The sequence below is a fragment of the Polyodon spathula genome, chromosome 16, assembly GCF_017654505.1.
Source record: "Polyodon spathula isolate WHYD16114869_AA chromosome 16, ASM1765450v1, whole genome shotgun sequence".
NCBI lineage: Eukaryota > Metazoa > Chordata > Actinopteri > Acipenseriformes > Polyodontidae > Polyodon > Polyodon spathula.
Genome location: NC_054549.1, coordinates 26,360,938 through 26,378,982, shown reverse-complemented (window position 1 = coordinate 26,378,982; position 18,045 = coordinate 26,360,938). Strand labels below are relative to the sequence as shown.

The window sequence follows — 18,045 nt, the reverse complement described above, 5'->3', positions numbered from 1 at the left end:
GAAGTATCTACATTCCTTCATGAATGCTTTTAGTTCTTAAGACCGTAAATGTCAGAACTCCCCAAAAACTAAGAATATAAGAATATGAGGGCATACACAAAAACAGTCACAGGAGGGCTTGTAATTCCTCCTGCATCTTATTTGATTAAATTATATCTGTGCATCAGCCCAAATACCAAAAACCAAGCAGATGGAGTGTAACTATAAAACACTCACTATCATAACACATTTTGAATAGAAATATATTTCTACACATTCACTTAGTTTACTGCCTCCTTGTACTAAGAGTGTGATCACAGTGGCCCCGCCTTGCTTGGGTATCTGTGATTCACCTGCTGTTATTATTTGGCTCTGCTGTCTACCATGCTGTTCTCTGTCTCTCTCCTGCAGAGGGGGAGGTGTATGCGCTCGGAGGAATGGGCTGTGACACATCTCCCCAGGCCCTTGTTCGAGTCTACGACCCGGGCAGGGACCAGTGGCAGCCCCTTCCCTCAATGCCCACTCCCAGGTATGGGGCCTCCTCCTTTCTTCGGGGGAACAAGATCTATGTGTTGGGTAAGTAGGGGTGATGATGCCCTGGCATCTACAATGCACTACATGAGTGTGCTTGTCGTACAGAAGAAAAACTCTTATTTTTCTATAAATGCATCAATGTTCTCACAGTTTTGAGACAAAACAATGAAAATATAGTTTGAATTGACCTATTATTTAATAATCCTCTACAAAGCTTAAAGAGTAAGTAGGGGGGTTCCGAAAAATAGTAAAACTAGCTAAAAAAACCCCAAAACGTAATAAAACAACAAACGTTTTGACATTAGTCTTATGCTGAAGACGTGGCAACGTTTGCACATTTTTACTAGTTCAAGCACTTTACCTTTCTTGAGTGTTTTAAGTTACCTGTACTGAAGCAACATTTTAAAAATCTATGTATCTGATAAATTATACTGCATTGAGTCTATAATGTTAAGGTAAACTGTATGCATTTCTAAGTTTGAACAGAAAGCTGGTTTTGCTTGTTTGAAGACACAAGTATGTATATAGTAAACAAACAAATTATTATTATTACAACTGATAGTGTAAGGGTTATTACTCAGATTGCCAAACAGTTAACTCAGCAATAAGGACCCATGATGTCACACGGAACACAAAGCCCACTTTTATTTCTATTTCTAAACTCCTTCTGCAGGGGTCAGGGACACGCCCCTGTTCTCAACATTTTGAAAATACCTTTGAAACAGGCTTTACATTTAGAAGTGTAAAACATTGTTGGGATGTTGGCAGTGTAAAGAAAAATGACGGGTACATCATTTAAACATGTGTAGCAACACATGGGGACGTATAACACTATACTTTTCAAAAACCCTGCTACTTACTCTTTAAGGCAGTGTATTTTCATGTAAATCATTCATTATGCAGCAACACCAGAAATATAGCCCAACCATGTACATTTTAGAGTACTTTCCTAAACACTACAGTACTGCAATCCTACAGTATATAGTAGTAGACCTCTCAATGGTGTGCTGGTCTAGATTCCACTCTGTGTTGGTCTCTCACTTTGTTTAACTCTGTCATTCACCTGTCCCATAGTTTTAGTAAAGCAAGATGGCACACAATGTTGGTCCAGCAAAGACAACGTCTTCAAAATGAAGATCGTGACTGCACAGTGCAGTCAACTGAAATGCAGCCAATATCTAACAGCGTTGAAAGTGTTCGGATCAGAATTGCCCAGTATTTGCCTGATTTTCCGTTGCTTAGGAACAAGCAAATCAGATGCTGCACACTTTGTTTGAGTTTTTATCCCATCCCTAAATTATCATAATGATCACTGAATAGAGACCCAAAAAATCTCTCTATACCATACCCCCGTACTAGGCTGTACAGAAATAGATGTGTGTTTTGATTGCAGCTAAAATTACCAGGATATAAACATTAAAACGCAACTTTAAAAAAACACGTTATACACAAGTAAATATATTGTTGTATATTTGTACTGCTGCTAACCTGCTCTTTAAGTACTGTTCATTTCATGTGTTTTTACTGCACTTACATTGGAGTGTCTCACTGGCCTCAAGGACTCACAAAGCCAATACATTCAATATCCCCCACTAAGACACTAAGCAAGTTATGTTATTGGATTAAAGATATATAAAGGATGAAAGCGGAGGGAAGCAATTTGATTTATGAAAATTATCCAATGCAGCAAGGTTTCCTACTGACCTGTATTGTGTACCGAAAACTTTACCAGGATTAAAAAAATGTCATTTCAAATGTGAAATGTGACTTTGTATATGCTATTAATTGTCTTTCCTTTCGTTGCAGGGGGTGGGGGGGGGGGGGGGGGGGGGGGGGGGTGTGTGTGTGTGTGTGTATATATATATATATATATATATATATATATATATATACACACACACACACATACATACATACATACACGCAGGGCCAATCTTTAGAAGTGCACTGCAGGATATATAAATTGTTTATTTCTAATTCTGTAACACACTGTTCTGATTGGCATTGGATTAATAGTTTAGCAGGCTTGGCCTGTAGCCTTCCTATTTCCACTTAGACAGAAGGAATGCATTTGCAGGAGTGCAGTACATGTGGCATTTTCACACTAAATAGCGCCATATGGCAAAGTATTTTAGTGCCAGTATTTGGAATACAGAGAACTGAATCTTCTATTCCATGGCTTTATAATTTTTCTAGCTCTTTTTTATTGTTAATATTTACATGACTAGTCACATGACTACGAGGGCCAAACAGAAAATGAGGGACAAAATACATTATTTTTACACAAAAGCAAATAATAATGAAGTAAAAACCCTGTCACTCTCCTTCAGTCTGAGATTTAACACCTGCCTCTTGTGTCCTTCACACTTGCCGCTTACTAGCTAGCTTCCTCCATCGAGTGCCTCAAAAAGAACTGATTTCAACCCTCGTGTGATGTTTTCATGTTGCCTGGTCAGAGAAGAGGTGGTGATAGTGACATCATGTTGAAGAAGTACATGGTACTGTAGATACACTGACTGGCCAGCACATTGAACACGTTGCAGGATACAAAAAGTACAAATGATGTGATCACGTCATGTGCATAGACCTTTGATAAGCTATGCGATAGTTAAGTGCAACTATTCAAAGAAGAAAGATCTTAATCGACTACACTTGGGGACTTGTCTGTTTCCCACCTAGAGGGGGTAATGCTTGTAATGTTTTCCATAAAGAACAAACACAGTACACTTTATATTTTGAGACTTCTTGACTACACCTGAGGGTAATGATAAATAGGTTTTGCTATTGCGTTTCATAGAATGGCAGGTATGCAAAATCATTTTTGACTGCTGCAGTGCTGCCCTACATTCATCAGCATCCTATGAGTTGAGCGGAATTCTCTCCACACAGTTACAGTGGTGTCAGATACCATTAAAATGAACCTTTGTATCTCACACACAGCATGCTTAAATTCCATATGCTTTCATGCTGTTTGATGCCTGTCAGCTTGGGTCAGTGTATGTGCTCTACACTTCAGTGGAACAAAATAATTTTTGGAATGTGAGTATATGCAGGTACAGTGTGTTTGTGTGTGGGGCCCCATTCCTTAAAGAACATGAAACATCAGTGATCTTAACCAATGTATTCTTCTTTGTGTTTAGATTCACTTTGTGTATCATTTTCTGTTTCATTCCTCACCTTCTGGTGACAACCTAAAGTAATTATAGCTAGCATTTTCACCACCTTGCACACCCATTCATTATATAGGTCTCAAATGTGCAGTTTTCAAAGGAGCACAATATAGCACACATGTATTTTCATTTTAAAACATGATATTTGGTACTACATTAGTTTAAAAGATATATGTTTGCAAGCCATGCTTTTAGACTGCACTTCCTGGGTCATTTCACCTGTTCACTGGCTTCTTTCCTGTCAATAACCAATCAGCTGCATCCGCTACTGACTGACATGCTTACAGCCAGTAACTGGCTTTGACCCCACTGCTGGGGTGAAATGACCAAGGAAGTCAAGCAGTAACAGAATTCCTTACAGGCAAGTCAAGAAAACTGAGAACATCCTTTAACCTTTGCTGACATGTTTCCCTTTTAAAAACTGCACTTGAGACCTTTGAAGCTAATTGAAGTGCAAAATGGGGAAGGTTTATGGAATTATTTTGTTAGCTACAATTACTCTGAAGTTTACAGCTCCTCACTCAACGGTGCTCCCAAACATGCCTTCTTTTTCATTTCAGCTGGTACACAGTGTACCCACCATTAACCTGTCCCCCTACAATTCTCATCCACTAGAGCATGCAAGCAATACAGCAGTATGAAGTACAACATAATACCATCATGGTATTTTTATACATTCAACATCATGTTCGTTGTCTCATACAGTATTACAGACAGTTTTGCAGTTAATATTGCACTTGTATAAAGATATAGATACATTAACAGTAAACTGTCAATACCCAGTTCTGTTTGCGGTTGACTTCTCAGGTGGAAGACAAGGGAAACTCCCTGTAACCGCATTCGAAGGCTTTGACCTGGAAGTGAAAAGCTGGACCCGCTTTCCCAGCATCCCGAGTCGGCGTGCCTTTGCCAGCTGTGTCATGGCGGACAAGACTTTCTTCAGCCTTGGGGGGCTCCAGCAGCCGGGACCCCACAACTTCTACTCGCGCCCTCACTTCGTCAGCACCGTCGAGGTGTATGACACAGAGCTGGGTGAGCAACTCCATGGGTTGATTTGTGAAAACTTTCATCTGGTAGTCTTGGTTGTGCATTTGTCTTTTAATTGTGTTGCACTGGGCAGCCAACAGAAGATTACACCAGTTTGGTTAATTCCAAGGTAAATCGCTTACAAAAAAGTACTATTAGTACTGCAAAGTTATTAACTTTTTACTACTGCAGTACTAATAAAGCCAGGAATATTGGTCAAATACTTACGGTATCAGTGCCAGATTTAAAGCAAATATAACTACAACTGCAATATGTGTTTATCCCTGTATACATTATAGAAGGCTTTTGATCTTCGCCATCATTCTAAATGGTTACTTGATATTGGTCTTGGGTCTAATTGGCTACTGTACTGTAATGACAAGGCATATCATTAGCTATAATACACTAAACAAGTTCATTTGTCTCAGTACAATTCTGAAATGGATTGTGAAATAAATGGGACATATACTGTCAATGGCTACTTTTCATATATGAGATATTATTTTCAAAATATTAGCTTTTATTTTGTAAAATATTGACATCCTATATATTGTTTCATACCTTTTGTGATACATTCTGACATGTTTTCTAGTCACAGTAGTTAATTTGCCTATAAACCTTATATAATATATAATATAAAACTTACAGGTAGGGTCTCCATAGCAACACGCACTCCCCTGTGTCCAATGTGCAAAAAGGAATCCAAATTTAAGTTTAAACCTCATACGATTTGTTGTAGTAACTCAACGTCTGGGTCACCGAATATATATTGCTCTGGCAATGTCTTGCATGTTTGTGGTTAGTTGCAGTGATTAGTATTTTCTAAAAAGACTCTTAACAGGTGGTTGAGATTTCAAAGAATTCTTGCTTAGTTCCTTGAACAGAAACGCACTTCATGCTCTGGGACTGAGAAACAGGACAATTTTATATCTCGAGGGTCCAGCCATTTCTGTGTCAGATGTTCCAGGTTTTATCAAGGTCCCTAGCTGTGCAGCTCCCACTGAGTAGAGTTAGCTGAAACGGCTTCTCTCAGGCAAGCTAAACTGAGGTATTTGAAATGGCTGTAAAGTGAAAAATGTGACAGACATGTTTGGGGGCTTAATCCACTTTAGGAGGACTTAACATTGGATTGTCCAACTGATGAATCAAATAAAACAGCAATCAAATAAACCGAATAAGAATACAACTGTATAAGAAATACAGTTTGTTTCACAAGTTCACCTTGGGAATACTTGGAGAGAAAACTTTAATAGGTCCAACTAAATTGATTTGCCTCTTGCTTGAGTAATTCAGTAGGAGGTCAAGTGAAGAAACAGCTTGGAAATTAGACTGAAGTGCTGACAAGTAACCCTTTTCTTAATCTCCACTTTGAGAATCTGCCAAAAAGTGCATTAATTCCACCCTTGGCAAGGTAGTCATAGTCATAGCTCTCAAAGCAGACAATTAGCTGTGGTATGTATTCTTTGTTAGAGTATTGCTAGGGCAGCGTTTAACCATTTCATAGCTTACTAATAGTGGTTTCTATTAGTAAAATGGCTAGCATCATCATCATTTTTTGTACAGTATTTGAAGGACTTAAAGCTAATGCAATAATTCCAGTAAATTTGTAGCTCTCACGCATTACCATCATTCCGTAGGTCTCACATTTTCCATCAGCAAACATAATGGAATAAGTATTTTTTGTAGCAATTACTAAGGGAAAATGGACCACTTTTCCATGCACATATTATTATTTGTTTATTTAGCAGAGCCTTTATTCAAGGCGACTTACAGAGACTAAGGTGTGTGAACTATACATGAGCTGTAGAGTCACTCACAACAACATCTCACCCAAAAGACAAAGCACAAGGATATTAAGTGACTTGCTCAGGGTCACACAGTGAGTTAGTGAGCCGGGGACCTCCTGGTTACAAGCCCTTTCTTTAACCACTGGACCACACAGACTACTAATTTATAGTGATATGAAAAAGAGCCATGGGTCAGTGAGTGGAGAAGTTGCACAGTTCCTTAAATGAAGCTGAGAGAATAGATTTAGACTAATATTATTACTAATATAGGTCAAGAAGAAGGTCAGATGGAATACATATATATCTCATTCAAATATATATCTATTTGTTTGATGACAGCTAAACATATTTGTCAATAACAAAGAGCATCCTTGCTCACATGTTATGGTAAATATATTATAGATTATGTAAGGTTTAACAATGGGTCAAAGGATTTAAAAGAAAAGGCCAATTAATGGAAGGGCATGAAGACTGAATGCCACCCTTCCCCTCTACAAGGGTGGTTGGTGTGGCTCACTCATGTTGTCACTTATCTGTGCTTTTCCAGTTCGAGGATTATTAAGACTGTCTTCAGGCTCCTGTGTTTCCCCAGTCACTTTGCAGTCAGCCCCACTAAACAGAAGAGTTTTCAGTCGTACAGAATTTTGTTAATGCTTGACAGAACCGATAACGAAATGAAAATTGTAGGCTGTTTAGGAAGACACATGTTCAATATATTGCCTTATCAGTGTGTGCGTATTGTCAGTCGTGGCACCTGGAACAGCAGAACGAAGGTTTTGTTTTGCTGTTAATAAATATCTTTAAAAACATAAATCAGTGTGTCCGTTAGTAGAACGTTATTTCAGACTCACAGTGGAATTCTGTTCTACAAATCTACAGTTCCTTTTACTTGACCCCTTTACAGCCAAGCTTTTTCCTTTTTTTTTTTTTAAACAATGTATGTAGCATTAGCCTGGTTGCTCTTCACTAGAGACACAATGTCCTTTTGGTAATGTTGTGACCAGAACTGAACGCAGTATTCTAAGTGCGGTCTCACTACTGCATTGTACAAACTTATCATAATCTCCTTTGATTTATACTGATGTAAGTCATTGATGTAGATTGTAAATAACAGGGGTTGGAGCACAGAACCCTGCAGCGCCCCCCTGAGTACATATCCCTAATTAGAGGTTTCTTCTCTTAGAAGTACTCTCTTTTCTTTAGTTTTAACCAGTTATGCGTTCACTTCCCTTGGATTCACACTCATTTTGAATTTCATCTTCCACTTTGTCAAAGGCATTTTAGAAAGGTTTATTTTACCCTTTTTTATTTTTACATGTTATGGAGTTAAGATTAACCGGTCTGTAGTTGCCTGGTTTTTTATATATGGGCGCACATTTGCAATTTGACAGTCAGCTGGTGCATCTCCTGCATGATATGAGGAGTGATGGAAAAGAAATGCAGCTAATACAGGGGAAAAAAAAACAGAAACCATCGGGATTACATCTTTTAATACGTCCTCAAAATAAGGTTTATATTTTCTGGCAATCTTGTACTGTTTGCATATTAATCTGTAGTCGATTGGTGCTACAAATTAATTTAATAATCCTATTTGACCCACAGCTAACAACATTTGTGACATTTCTGGAGGGAGTATTTGAACCAATACTACTGAGATTTATTTTCATATATTGACATACCAGAGGTACCAAATTCATCTATTATAGTACAGTATAATTGTTCTGCCATATCAGCATTACTTTACAATGTTTTAAATCCAATGTGTTGCCATTGCTAGCATTGCTGTGAATTACTGATGGTTTTACTAGGGTTTCATCAAGCTCTGGAAGAGCAATCAGTCTAACCCCAGGGCTTAAAGGAACGAGCTATGAGGATAGGTTGAAAGAACTGAATATATTTAGCCCAGAACAAAGACTTAATTGAAGTCTTTAAAATCTTAAAATGAGTTGACAAAGTTAACCCCAAGCAATACTTTAAGAGCAACACAGAACCAGGACCAGAGGACACAGCTGGAAACTAAGTGGAGAGAGGACAGAGGGAAGGAGACAGTTTTCCACATAGTGATGAGCTTGAGGAAGGGGTTACCTAGTCATATTGTTGATGCTGAATCACTTGCATCCTTTAAGACTCAACTTGGCAACGTTTTTAGATCAATCATCTGTTAGGAACCTGACGAGCATTGGTGGACTGAATGGCCTCCTCCTTTGTCAATGCACTTACTGTATGTTCTTATAATGGCATCATGATGGCATTGAAACATATGAGTAATGGTGCTTTGCTGTGCATGGGCGGGTGAAAACAGTTTGTTTCAGAGACAGTCTGAGATGTGTGCTGCTCCGGGGTGCTTGTCCTGACCTGATGCAGACTGTTTTTCTCTCCCTGTCTCCTGGCTCTCGATAGGTGGTATTCATAGCTGATTTCCTTGGTTGTTTACTAAGACATGCTGTATCAACACTGAAGACGGCGGCAGGGAAGCAGGTTGCACTAATGACTGCCTGCTGGCAGTTACTGTTCCCTCCCTTCCAGACTTGGAAAACTGTGATGAACAAGAGAAAGGCTTACTTATGAATCACTAAAAAATGTATTTTAAAGTCTTCTTTGAGGGTTAAATAAATTCTTATGCATAACTATAAAAGAAACAACAACAGCCCTAAATGTAAAAAGTGTGTGGGTGTTGGGACTATAGGTTTGGTATTGATGGGGTTAATTTGGATCTTTGCCGGCAGTCACAGGTGTTGCCATTTTCCAGTAAATGCTAAATTGTGCTATTTGGGGAGAGAGAGTAGGTGAGTGTGTTGTTTGTTTGAACTTTTTGTTTTGGCCATTGTGCCTGTTATTTTGTTATTTGTGTTATTAAAAGTGTGCAACAGCGCTGAACTGCAGCTCTGAATCTCATTACCGACGCTACCCTGCTACAAGGACAATAACAAGTGTCAACTCCTGGAGCCTCCAACAGTGAGTAGCATTTGATCAGAATTGAGTTTGTGGTGTTTTCATGTTGATTCCCTTCTGCAGTTCACCTCCTCCAACCTCAGTGGAGGATAATTTCAACACAGACCTGCTGAGCTGTCATGTGGAATGTGTTCATTTAAAAAACAAATTGCTGCAAAATTAAACCATTTTTTAAAAATCTGGTGTTCATTTCGAGCACAGCACACAGTCATGATAAAGAATCAAGAAGTGCAGTTGACATAATTTATGACGGGTGAAATACAAGCTGCTGCAGTATGTCCACTGTTTTGTCATTTTGTCACAAAACAAACATTAAACTTTAAAGCTGCAGGGTCCAGTGCAAACCTACATCATGAACCACATTTGTAGGTTAAAAACGCTAAAATAAATCTCTACATTTAAAAAAAAAAAAAAATATATATATATATATATATATATATATATATATATATATATATATATATATATATATATATATATATATATATATATATAAACACATGACATTTTTGTTCCACTAAAGTAAAGGGCTTTACATAATCTCTGCAATTAAGAAAATGCAACACAAAATAATAAATTAACATCCAAAGTAGCACTATAATGTTAATGTTAAATACAAAAAAAATAAATAAATAAATCCCAAATATGGATTATAGCATAACAGGAAAGTGTAATCAATCAAACTGAGGAGTCTGTATGCTCTGATCCGAAACTGCCAGACTCCACATCTTCATAACATGGTTATTAAAAACCAGAAATTAACAGTGAAAATTTGACTTTCAGCTAAAATTGTTCAGACCAGCTTCACCCAGGTGGACACCATGCATGGAACTGATCTCTGATTGTTCAACTTCCTAGTTGTCTCACAACAAAATCGCAAAAAAAAAAAAAAAAAGGATTAATTTTGTTGTTCTTGGAAAATTGTCAAAATAGGTAAATTACTAATATAGCTCTAGTTTAATTGATGACTTTAGTATGCCACACATGCAATGCATTTAAAATAGTAAGAGAAAAGGAACACGTAGCCACAGATGGTCAAATGCACTTTTTAGAAGTGGTTTAAGATGCCTGTTAGGTCTAACAGTTTCCCTACTAATGCAGCTACATGTAACCTTTTTAATTTTTTAATTTAGAGTACCCAATTATTTTACCCTTGATTTTTGTCCCCAGTTACACCCTCACTGCAGCCAATCCTTACACAGCTCAGGACAACTAAAGGTCAGTGGGTGGCCGCTAATCCCATGACCAAGCCCTTTGCCTCATTACACCCAGGAACTCAATAACAAATGTCAGCGAGCTAGCGGCCACTGGAGGACAAAGGCCAGCCCCGCAGGTGTCTGCCTGAGCTCACCAGGTGCCTGGCCAGTAGTGTCCACTGTCTTGCAATGAGGAGAAACAATCTGCTAGGTTTGCCTACCTAACCCACAGGAGCGTCAAAGTTAATGCAACGCTCCTTCTGGAATCCCCAAGCAAAGACCATCGACTTTGCACAGCCTGATTGCAAACCTGCGCTCCCCTGACTGTATGACTCACCCTGCACACGTCATGGCTGTAACATCTGGCCAATTTGATGGTATTGTTTTTGAGACTTTAAATATGAAAGATCTTTAGATGTCGGCGGCCCATTCTTTTTTACCCTCTTTCGATTTCCCTTTGGTTTGCATCCTCATTAGCAGCTTTTTAGAAGCTGCTGTACAAGTATCTATATTCTGGGGACTGCTCCAATTGTGCAGAATGGTTTGTTTTTGATTGATTTGATGGTTGTTTCTGACAGAACTGCAGTTTATAAATGGTTTGCTGTCTTGCCAGCACAGCATTGTAAATTTGATATTCCAGTAGCAAATTGATATGCTTTCAATATAAAAAAAGCATCCTTCCTTAAAGCAATGTTCTTTTCTCTATATTCCTGTGTTTTGCTTCCTTCCAGTTGACACTTATTATATAATATGTTAGGTAATTGTAAAGTTAGATTTGCTACTCTGTCAAAGCCATTTTAATCCCAACATTTCAGTCCATATATATTAGTTGAGTGATTAGAATAAAAATTTAAAATAAAAAATAAAAAGTTTTTATAATTACTGGAGTGCGGTTTGCTGTTACACTTATTACATCAACCCTCCATCTGCTCTTGTAGCTACCCCTTGCTGCTCTACTGAGGTCATGGAGGGTCAGCTGCCTTGCCCAGCAGAAAAGGTGGTGGACCTTCAAACCAAGTGGGTACTAGGCAAATGCTCATTTTGTACAGCTCATAAAAATGTAATTCAAATATCCTATGGTGTGGGGGTTTGTCCAGTATTGTGAAACTTGTTGCAATCTTTAGAGTTTCGTGCGTAATCTTAGCATTGGACTGTACTTGCATTAAATGCGTTGTTAAAGCTAGCAGTATTAAATGTATTAATATCTTGCCTAAGCAATTTCATTGAGATCAGTAAGCAGGAATAGTAAATGCTGCTTTGGGGGCTGTTCTTATGCTGTGCAATTTGAAGAAGCGAATTTTGATTTGAAACCAGCTGTTCTGGTAGAGCACTAAATTCCAAAGCACCCAAAGTGCACAAAAACATCACAAATGCACCGATCTGTTTCCCTGTTTCGCCTTGACTCTATTAATGAGACTCTGCATTGATTGAGAAGCTAAGCTGATCTCCGACACTGTCTTGTGCAGTACTGTAGTTGTTGTAGCCTAAGGGGCCTAAGCTTTTTATTGTTTGCATGTTTTGGAACATTTCATAGTCTTAATGTTTTTTTAACTGGTATAGTATAGCATATGGTTTCAGCACCCATTTGGGCAATGTGTTGTAAAATTAGGGTACGCTTTGTTGCACATAATACAAAAAAGTCGATCATCCTCCTGTAGTCTGTTCATTAAGCGTTTGGTTTCTGGATAATTGACAGCTCCCTTGCTAGGGATACAAATCCACTATGGAGGTAGAAACCTCAAAAAGAAAATAGAATCTAATCCTTCGCAGTAAGAAAGCATACGAGACCAGAGATATGTGGAAATAAGCTTGTTTTTCTGGACGGTCGCATTTCTTGGTTCATTAAGTACACAGGCCAGAGCATTATCACCAGCTGTTTCATTCTTGCGGTCCAGGCTTCACGATTCCGAACCCTCCCATCTATTGCCTTCAGGAACATTGTTTTCATGAAGGGAAAAGTTCAGCCTGCTCTGAAATGACAACAATTCATTGTGCAGCTAGTTCCTTTTAAACAAATAGATCTCGATGTTTGCACACTATGATTATAAAAAGCGTGTGTTTTCTTAACCTAATATAAATGTAAAAGGTTCTAAAAATTCTAAACTTTAGGCAAATAAAATATTTTATCAGACCTGTTTTTTTTTTTTTTTTTTTTTTTTTTTACATAATCTTAAACCAGGCAATATATTTAGAAGCGTGTTGGTAGGGTCCTTTTACTCTTAACTAGATTACCACACATTGCATGTCCCTTATACTTGGATAGTCAACCTATGGTCATTTTTCAATCCCCTTTCAACACTTTCTTTAAACTCAACCCTTTCTGCCTGTTTTTCACTGTTTTCTTGTATGTGTAACTACTGGATAGTTTATACTGCATGCATTTAACATATTAAACGAAAGGCTACAAAATGTCCTTTCATATTATATAAATTGCAACAGGATCAGGCATACTATACATGGTAGAGATGAATATATGTAAAAAATCAACTTTGGTCTTTGCTACATATTTTGTAATCCTAGATTGCTAAAAACAAAAAACACAACTTCAATATGAAATGAACATATGGGGGTCAAGCAAGTTGTGTGAAACAGTTTTATAGTGCTTTTACCAAATCATAATCGCGATTTGTTTGAACAAAACAGAATATGGAACACTGTAGAGAACTATTTACAATTTTACATGCTCAAGTCATGGCCATTACTCTGTGCCATTCTGTAAAGCAGTTCCTGTCTGATAACGGATACAACACCTCTCTCTCTCTCTCTCTCTCTCTCTCTCTCTGAGAATGACAGTGGACAAAATGCATGTGAACCCTGTCACCTGTTGAGTGGCTTACCTTCAGGCTATCGTAGCCCCCGGCTAGGAAGACCATAAACCAACACTGAATACGTCATTGGAAAGTGCTGGGGATGTAGTTTTAAACAAGCCCACATAGGTGGTTTTTACATTGCCCAAGTAATATGCACTTAAAGCAAGAATAAATACCCATATACATAACTTTTTTCCTAAGCCCTACGGTATTGGGGGTTTGCTGTAAGCAAGGACGTTTTCCCAATTCTCACTGTTCCTTGTCCATGTATGTCGCTTGTAAGGCAAACCAACCAGATAATTTCACTGTCAGTGTGTGTGTAATATCTCTCTCTCTCTCTCTCTCTCTCTCTCTCTCTCTCTCTCTCTCTCTCTCTCTCTCTCTCTCTCTCTATATATATATATATATATATATATATATATATATATATATATATATATATATATATATATATGTATGTATGTATGTATGTATGTATGTGTATGTATGTGTGTGTATATATATATATATATATATATATATATATATATATATATATATATATATATATATACACACACACACACACTTAGTATGTAGTCAATAGTTCACATACCCCAATGCAAATTGTATAATTTCTAGAAATTTCTCAAAGAAAGAATTAAGAAATGCTGTAGCATTAACTACCATCTCCTTAGTTATTTTTTTCATTGACAGCTGAGCTGGTAAATCTACGCATTTACCGAATAATCCTATAAATTAACAGATTTTACACATGAACTCTAACATATCAATCTATCTCTCATGTTGCCATTATCCTTTTTTTTAATCAAAGTAAAACACATAATCTTCTAGAGTACAGTTGTGCATGTCAGTGATAAAGAAAAGAAACTTGATTCTTAGTAACTGTTGACTGGATGCTGTGGCTCTATCTTCTACAAGGATGCTTTGGCTGATCTCGCCTTTGTATCAGTTCAATAGATGGATCTTACTTCTATAGTGATGCTGATCTAGCTTTTGTATCTCAATAGATGGATCTTGCTTGTATTGATGCTGATCTAGCTGGGGTTATATAGGTTTATGGGCAGGCAACTGGAACTGCTCCTGAACTGAGGTCAGAACACCTTAACATAGACTAGTTAAATACAGGATTCATTGCAAAAAGAACTGCTCGGAAGGCTTGCAAATATTCTACAAATGCAAGGAGGTGTAAGCAAAGGTACTTGGTAGCTTCCCTCTCTTATTGGCATGCATGTTTTTCTATTGGAAGGTTAAGCATGGCTGAATCGAATTATATTTCATTGGCCATATCGAATTGTCATCGGGCCGTAAAAGAAAATTGAAAAAGGATTCCTTTTGTGTGGGATGGGGAGGGTGCAGTAAACAAAGCTGCATTGATTTGAAATGGCCTCTCTCTCGCTAAAGGTGAATTGAAGTTCCTTAGCCTGCTTCCTGTCGTGGTTAACAGACAGATAGGCCATTTTGAAATATTCTCACCACAATAGGAAAAATGAAATTGATTTTTAGGATCACTCCTAGTTTCTTAGGAAAATCAGTGTTAAGCCACTGAGGAAAAGATGGCTTTATAAAACAGTGACTATTTTTATTTAACATTAATATCAGGTGGTTACTTTGTGCAGATCTACTTCATTCACTATATGATTGCATTACCATAAAAACTGCAATGAGGAATTTTAAATCTGTTATTAATGTATCACAGCAGTACTGGCTCTGAGGGCTTTCTGTGCACTGTCTTCAGATAAGTGTGTTCTGAACTTAGCAAATTCTCATTAAGACTTCTTTGAAGGACTAGGGAAAAAAATGTCTTAACAGGAATTCTTATCAGAAGTTTATGCCAAACAGTCCTGGCCAGAAGGGAGTTGAGGGTTAAGTATTTTAGTAGTCCAGTGCTTCAGCGAATACATTACCTCCTTCCACAGCTCCAGATATCCATTCTAAAACATAGTGCCGAAAAAAAGTTTGTGAACCCCTTAGGATTTTCACATATTTAAAACCTCAAATGTTATTAGATCTTAATCTAAGTCGTAATAGATAAAGATAACCTGACTAAACAAATGACACAAAGCCGTGGTACTTTTTCAGCATTGATTTATCCACAAATGATTCAACATTAAATATCCATGTGTGAAAAAGTATGTGAACCTTTAGATTCAGTAACTGGTAGCAACCCCTTTAGCAGTATTGACTTCAGCTAAGCATTTCCTGTAACTGTTGGTCAGTCTCTCACATCCAGAACATATCTTGTTTAGCTGTGTGCTGAACAACTATGGGTTGTTTGTGGCTTCGATTTGGTATCTACATCAGTAAACAAACGACCAGAAAAGAAGCGGCGCACTTCAGATAACTATACGTGTACATTATTACATTTCACATGGTACTTCTAATACCCTTCTCTACTGCAGTGAATTACTGTGCTGAAATGGTTATCTTGGCAGAAGACCAGATTACAGTACTCAAGAAGAAACAAGAAACATCTTTTAAATAGATGAGAAGTCTAAACTGTTTTGGAGGTTCTGATACTGTCGAGGCAAGAGCATCATTTCATCAGTCTTTTTTACTTGAAACATTTCAGTGCCAAAAAAGATTTTAGTTAGAAGAAATGTTTTCCTAGAAGTGGGGGGAAAAAATGGCTTAATCAAGGAAATGATTCATTTCATCTCTATCTCCAAACCAACAGCATTCTTTAATTTAATGATTTTAATGTTATTGAATGCAATTATTCTTATTTTTATATGACATATATGAACAGCCTTGAAATAAGAATGGGTTTCTTATAGTCAAGCCCTAGTTAAATTCAATATTTTTTTTAATAATACTTTTTACATTCTGCAGACTGCAACTGTAGAGTTTGCTAACACAAGCTATAAAAGGTATCATACTTGCCAGCATTTGGAAATTTCAGCAGGACACTCGTTATCCGGGGTGGGGTCATACACATCATAGACATGGGAGGAGTCATATGCAAAAAAAACTCATTGTCATAATAGACTTATCCCCCAACTCAACACAACACGACCATCATGACAGTAAAAGTAGACATAATGAAGCATTCTTACCTTTTGTATAAGTTAATGATCAGCAGATGTGTCAGCCACACGAAGAGCACAGTGTGTGGTTTTCACTAACTTTACTGTGCATATATATATATTTCTTTCTATGGGTAAATATTGGGACTTTCTTCTTATGCATGGGACATTTGCTAGGAAATAGGGACTATCCCGACCATTTAGGGACTGTTGGCATTTCTAAAGTTGTATCAATATTGAATAAGCGGTTCTCTAGCTACATGTAAAACTCTACAGTGTTCTGTACACTCTGGTGCCTCCACATCCCTGAGGGAGATAATACAGTATGTGCCTCAGGCCAGGGAAACGCTGGCTACTGTTTAGAAACCTTTCTACTCTTCTTAATAATGCATTTATTGTGATATCTGGATACAAATGAGAATGACAGTGGATAGAAACCATTTTGTCTATAAAACAGAATTAAGTGAGAGAATGCAGACAGTGGACTTAAAGGAATGAGCTATGAGGAGAGGCTGAACGAACTAAATCTATTTAGCCAGGAACAAAGAAGAATTGGTAGATGGGGGTAGATATAAGGATACGTGCAAAAGCCCCATAATAAGGCATATGTAGAGAATGGTGTTCACCAGGTGTTTTGCACCTGCTTCCAAATTTGCACTTTGCCATCATTAATCCATGAAAATTATATTGAAATGCATTCAAATTAAGTAAACAGTATGAAATTGGGCAGGATCTGGATACCAAGCGGCCGCAAAAATTGAACTGTGATGTAAGGATTTTTCCTTGCATTTAGACAATTGCTGACCCTCCAAAAACTTTACACGTCTTACAAGGTGCAAACCATTGTAGAAGTGAGTAATTAAGAGCTGTATAAAAGCACACACCTGTAGAGATTGGCCTCAGGATGGCTGGTGTGGTACACTTCCTGATGCAGTGACACTTGGCTTGTGTTGAGGAAAGGGGGAGAAGACCCTGCACATTCAATCCCAGGGTCACTTTGTTTGGGATGCCGGAGGAATCGGTGCTAAAGCATCCAGCAAAGTTCTAGCAAGATGATATTAAAAAAAGCACGGTCATGTGACCTATAAGGTTTAACTTCTGATTCCCATGTCCTGCCTTAGCCATACTCTGTTTTTTTAAATGTAACTACCGGTACCTTATTTTTAACATCAAATGTAACATTTAGTCACCTGTGTGAAAAGAAACCATAGTAGTTCAAGTTACTGCAAAATGTAATCAGACTACAGTAATGTGTTACATGTTATTCCCCAACATTAATTAGCATATGTGATTTATTTATTTGTTCTGAGTCATCATTTTCTTGTGCTTAAAGGCTCTGTTCAGCCTCTCCTCATAGCTCACGAGTATCGTTGCTTTATAATCCTATAAAAAAAATTACAGAAGAATTAATAAAGTAATGAAAATGATTTGCATTTGGATTCCCTAATGGGCCCAGATCATATGCTTTGGTATTGTTTTATGGAGGTTCTTTACAGCATTAGCTAATGAAGGATAATCAGTAGTTTCCTATCCATACATGCAGCTAAAGATGCTAATTAATCTGA

At 37.6% G+C, this 18,045-nt stretch overlaps 1 protein-coding gene across 1 annotated transcript in view; it reads left to right on the top strand.

The window, feature by feature from the left end:
• The window catches only part of LOC121329284 (kelch domain-containing protein 8B-like), a 72,489-nt gene that overhangs the window by 37,312 nt on the left and 17,132 nt on the right, over nucleotides 1–18,045 (top strand). The window contains exons 3-4 of the mRNA XM_041274817.1: nucleotides 391–555; nucleotides 4,491–4,715. Of these exons, the coding sequence (XP_041130751.1) occupies nucleotides 391–555; nucleotides 4,491–4,715 (390 nt within the window). The remainder of the gene's footprint in view (nucleotides 1–390; nucleotides 556–4,490; nucleotides 4,716–18,045) is intronic.